Genomic DNA, 6000 nt, shown 5'->3' with positions numbered 1-6000 from the left:
AAAACAAGTGAGGATCATACTACAGTCCGTGTTCCTGCCTTAATTCACCAGTTCATTAAATTCAATTGCATTTTCAGGGTATTAACCTCAGATTTTACCATATTCTAAAATCCCCAAATAACATAGCCCAATATGACAGAGTATGGCATCCTGCAGACTGTACACATTTCACATGCTACATCATGTTCATATAAATATTAAAACAGAAAATAAAGTGCAATTTGGAAAAGTATTTCCGCTGGGCATAGTTTTAAAATGAAAAAAGACCACCGAGACTTGGGTTTCAGAACGCATTCTTGAGACACAGTTTCAATCTTCTGTTCTGCCCTGATGATATGTACAGGCATGAAACACGTGTAGATGTTTTTGGATGGGTTTAATCTAAGGATGTTTTCGATGGAATATTTGACATACTATATGTTTGTTTTTCATTTAAAATTTACAACCAGCACAAAGACTTTTGCTTATTTCACAATGTCTGTGTCCATTAGCCTGAAGTCGGGTGGGCCCTAGGGGAAAAAACTGCTGTGGTCCATTTGCATTTTCATCGCCTCCACTTGTGTAGCACATAGCTCCAGACTCTGTATATTCGGATAGAATACATATTTAAATGTGTATCTCAAGATTTAAATACATACTAGCGATATTTAAATCTCTAGCCCAAAAAATGTTATCATATGTTTTCAATAGTTTATATTTTTAGTTAATTTGCGTTAGATCTATAAAGAAATCACACATGGGAGAGTATTCATTTGTATATTTGTACATATATATATATGTATATGTGTATATATAAAATGCATAAATATGGTATTTTCCTGTCACCCAGAGTTGTCTGTTTTTATCATGTATACTGAATACTATTGCTCAATGTTCATTTGTGATAAAAGTAATTAATTTGTTCTCATGGTGTGGATTCACCAGCCCTACTCTCCTTTTGAAAATAAAAGTGATTTAACAACCTTTTTACCAACCATAATGTAAAATATTAAAGCTTACTGTAAGTTTGAAGGACAAATTAGAAAAACGTGAATCATAATCTCGCAACATCAAATATAATTAAATGCACAAAGAAGTACATGCGTTCTTACTAGAATGGCAAAATTGTTCAATGTCCATAACCAAAAAACATTCCTCTATAAACTTTTCAAAAATGTGTGCACATAAGGAGGTTGCTATCTATATACTTAAAGTAAAATGGCAGTTGCTAGAAGAAATTACATAGAAAGGGCAGCTCTAGTCATCCAGTACAACCGTAGATATTGTTGTGTTGTTAATTTCACTAGTCATGGAAGCCGAGGTCGGTGGGGCGCTCTTATCGTTGGTGGCAGCTCGACCTCCAACGATTTCTTCGGTGTTTCTCTCTGGCTTCAGCAGAATGATGTAACATTTTGGGACAAAAATACACCCAAGGAGACCAAAACTTGAGGCCAAAATTGCAAATATCTCCACCGCCACCTTGAACTTCCCTCTTGTGCTCAAGTAGGCAGGAACGAAAGAAATCCAGACAATAAAGAAAACTAACATACCAAACGTGATAAACTTTGCTTCATTAAAATTATCTGGAATTTTCCGTGCTATAAAAGCTGTAATGAATGATAAAATGGCCAAGAAAACATCAAATCCAAACATAGAACACAAAAATTCGATGGAGCCCTCATTACATTCAAGAATGATTTTGACATTTTGTGATTCCATATTTTTGTAGACCCAGGGCGGGAATAATATGAGGTAAGCCGTAACAACACTGACCTCTATCGTTAAACCAATGAGGGCAACAAGTTTTTGGTACAGAGGTCTGAATAACGGCCCTCCTTTTCCAGGAACCTTAGATTTGGCAGCCCGGGCTGACAGCATCAATACTATTGTCTTCCCTAGTATACAAGAAAGGCAGAGGGAAAAGCCAAGGGCAAGTGTCGTCTGGCGTGCCATGCAAGACCATGCTTCTGGTTTGCCGACAAAGAGAACAGAGGTCAGCAAAGTAATGATCAATGAAAACTGAATAAGAAAACTTAGTTCTCTATCATTGGCTTGCACAAGGGCTGTCTTCCGGTAGAGCACGTATACCACTGTGATGGCAATGACAATGCAGGCTCCAAACACTGACAATGCTATGAGTGTAATTCCCAATGCTTCTTCATAAGCTAGGAACTCTACCTCCTTCAGCACACATGCGTTTCTGGGTGCATTTGACCAATAATCTGATAGGCAGGCAACACACTCTCGTTCATCTGTGGACAAAGAGAGAAATACAAACTCAGAGGGGGTTGCATACAGGGATGTACATTAAAATCAGAAGCGACCCAAAGTCATAAACATATCCAAGTTTGAATGAAGACAATACCGAAATAGGGATTTATAAGCATTGCACAGTCATTTTTTTTAAATCTTACAAGAAAGAATGAAATCTCCCACAGCTAAAAGTAAATAAATATGGCAGAAATACATCCTTAAGCTGACCTACGAATCATTGACTTGCGAGCATTCCATTACTGCTAATTAATAACTCGATGGACAGATCTAGATGACATGTTCATACACAAATCCCCACACATGGTGCCCCCAAACTAGAATATTCGGGGCAAATTCGTCCAATGGTTGAAAAGTTATTAAGCATAGAAAAATAATCTATTTCTAGACCAAGCCCATTCATTTCCCCATAGAGAAAGAAGGTGCCTGTTTTGAACAGTTGCACAGTGAAAAGCGCTTGAAGGATGAGGGTCAAATAAGAATAAATATGGGCACAAAGCATTGTAGATATTTCTTTTTGTTGGTGTGCTGTAAATCCATCCAGTATTTATTTTAAGATTTGACAGAGAAGGGAGTGCCCTGGCACCAAAAATCATTCAAATATCTTCCATGATCCATTGCTTGAAGAAGAGGAACTGGTTATTCAAAAGCAAAATTCCAGTGCCTCCTTTGATTTTCATGAGAATTAGCATTTGAAAGGAATGGAGTAAGTAAATATTGCAATAAATGTATGTTATTTTTTTAATTTAAAATAAGTAGTGGGCGAGGGGGAAAAGACATGCCAGAATTTTTCATGAACGGCTTCGTAGTTTAAAAAATATTTACTTTGATCGCTTTTAAAAATGGGGTTTCACATAGGGAAAAAAAGTATTTTTTCAGTACAAATATCTTAAAATTGGTCTCTTTAATTTTTCAAATATTTGGCACGCACCTAGGTTTCATCGGGAATTTGTGCAATGAAAAAAACATTAAAATATTTTAAGATTTCTCTAAATGTGGTACATGCCCAGAATGAATGTACATCTTTCATACAAACTGTGCTAAGAAAGTATATGTTTCATATCTCATACATTATGCCATTGCATATTCTGAAAACTCAGATGAAAGGGAGGGTTCACCTTGATGTCAGTTTTCGGGAGATTTAAATTGGTCATACTGTAAAATTCATATGCCTCTTTGCACAGTTTGTGGACTTTAATTCAAGTACGAACTGTAAAAGTCATATACACCTCTTGCACATATTGAAAATACACATCAAAGTTAGATTTAATTTTAATGTGAGCTTTCATACACATAGGAGGCATACAATACACAAACATAATAAAAGTTAAATGTTATATTAAAACCCTATATGTGTGTGAGATAAACATATACGAAGAGGTCTATGAGTTTTACAGTTCTTACATTACGCAATTGCAATATCCTGAAAACTCACATTAAAGGGAGGGCTGACCATGATGTCAGTTTTCAGGAGGTTTAAATTGTGTAATGTATGAACTGTAATACTCATATGCCTCTTCGTATAGTATGTGCACGTTAATTCAAGTATGAACTATAAAAGTCCTGTATACCCCTTGCACTAATTAGAAAAGCACATAAAATTTAGATTTGACTTTAACGTGAGCTTTCATACGTGTGGGGTCATGCAATACTTGAGCAGAATAAAGGTGCATTTTATATTAAAACCCAACATATACATTTGTGCGATTAACATTTAGTATATATACATGACAAAACGCTCCTATGGCAAGAGTTTCAACGACATGTCCTCCTATAACAGACCCTCTCACTACACACTCCTATGACATGCGCTCCATGACACATACTCTTACAACACAAGCTCTTATGACAAGCTCTTGGGACACAAACTCTTCAAACCCACTCTCCTACAACAATGCTACAGCAATGTCACCTATGACATGCGCTCTTATGACACACGCTCTTACGAGACATGTTCCTATGACACATGCACCTACGACATGCACCGCTATGACACGCGCTCCTAAAACTGGTGGTACTACAACATACGCTCCTACGACATTGCACAGAATAAATGTATAGCTTCTAAACAAAATGTACACAGACATGTCTAGAATGTGCATTAACACATGCTCAGAATAAATGTGTAGCTTCTATACAAATGTACATGGATATGTAGTGAATGTACATTATGAAAGCTTGTTGTAAATGGACAGCGTCTACACAAAATGTACTCAGGCATATACAGTATGTACATTATGCATGCAGAGAATGAATACACAGCTTCTGTCCAAAATGTTTTCAGACCTTTAGAGTATGTACATCGCACACGTAAATATACTGTTTAAAAATGGTACATGGGCATGTAGAGCATGTGCATTATGCAACACACTCCTATTCCACAACACGCTTCAGTGACATGCTCCTATAACACATGATCCTACAACATGACATGCTCCTACAACCCACCTTCTTACCGCACACTCCTATGACATGCGATTCTATGATACACACTAATATGACACAAGCTATTACGACCAGCTCTTGGGATACAAAATCCTATAACCCACTCTGCTACTACACATGCTAAGACATGTGCCCCTACAACATGTGCTCCTACAACACCATTGTACCATACACTCCTACGGCACATGCTCCTATGGCATATGGTCCTACAACACACAGTACTACAACAAGCACTCATACGACACATGCTCCTATGACACTCACTCCTATGGCACATGCTCCTGTAACTCACGTTCTTACATGACATGCTCCTATGACAACTGCACTTGCAACATGCACATCTACAGGTTGACACGCGTGCCTATGACATCGCTCAGAATTAAAATACAGCTTCTATACAGAATGTACATGGATATATCTAGTATGTACATTAAGCGCGCTCAGCATGAATGTACAGCATCTATACAAAATGTACATGGACATGTACCGTATGTCCATTACACATGCACAGTATAAATGTACAGCTTCTATACAAAATGTACACTGACATGTGTGTTCATACATTACACACAGAGTATGTACATTATGAGGCACAGAATGAATTTATAGCTTCTATACAAAAAGGAAATCAGATATGGAGTGTATGTACATTACACGCTCTCAAAATGAGTGTACAGCTTCTATACAAAATGTACATAAACAGGTAGAGTATGTAAATTGCACACGCTCAGAATAAATTTACAGCTTCTGTAAATAATGGACACAACCATGTAGAGTTTGTACGTTATATGCGCTTAAAATTAATGTACAGCTTCTTGTTATGCTCACCTGGTCTCTGCAGAGGCGTTGGAGCACGGTTGCAGCTCTCCCAGTGGTGCGGTTGCTCGGGTCCGACTTCGCCCTCTGCGCTTATGTTGTGACTGGTGGTAATAGGTGATGCTGCTCGGGACTGCTCCTGCATGGAGTATAGGGGGCGTGAGAATGCCAGCTTGTGCGCTTGATCCCCTTCCAGACCCCATCTCCCAAACTGTGGTACCCATGGGATGCGCGGTCCCTGGAAAGCTCACCTGCTGATTAGTTTTGGCGAGCACTCTGTCCTACTGCTTCTGGCAGGGGCGCTTGTATGATCTGGACCGGGTTCCTTCACTGGTCCCTTGCAAGTGGTAGTCCAGTCCTGCTGCGACTAAGCCACTATACTTCAGGTAAGTGTTCCTGTTTGCCTTTGTCTTTCCTCATCTGTTTTTGTTGTATTGTAAAGTTCATTGTCTTGTATTGCTGTCCATTCCACTTTTGATGTTTGCTCTT

General features: G+C 38.3%; 1 protein-coding gene across 1 annotated transcript in view; it reads right to left on the bottom strand.

Annotated features, from left to right (window-relative positions):
• Window positions 1-1236: 1236 nt before the first annotated feature.
• The window catches only part of LOC138492926 (vomeronasal type-2 receptor 1-like), a 402451-nt gene continuing 397687 nt past the window's right edge, over window positions 1237-6000 (bottom strand). Inside the window, exon 6 of the mRNA XM_069620220.1 lies at window positions 1237-2231. Within this exon, the coding sequence (XP_069476321.1) occupies window positions 1237-2231 (995 nt within the window). The remainder of the gene's footprint in view (window positions 2232-6000) is intronic.

Source organism: Ambystoma mexicanum, chromosome 10 (assembly GCF_040938575.1).
Source record: "Ambystoma mexicanum isolate Mex_15411 chromosome 10, UKY_AmexF1_1, whole genome shotgun sequence".
Lineage (NCBI taxonomy): Eukaryota > Metazoa > Chordata > Amphibia > Caudata > Ambystomatidae > Ambystoma > Ambystoma mexicanum.
This window is presented reverse-complemented; position numbering and strand designations above follow the sequence as displayed.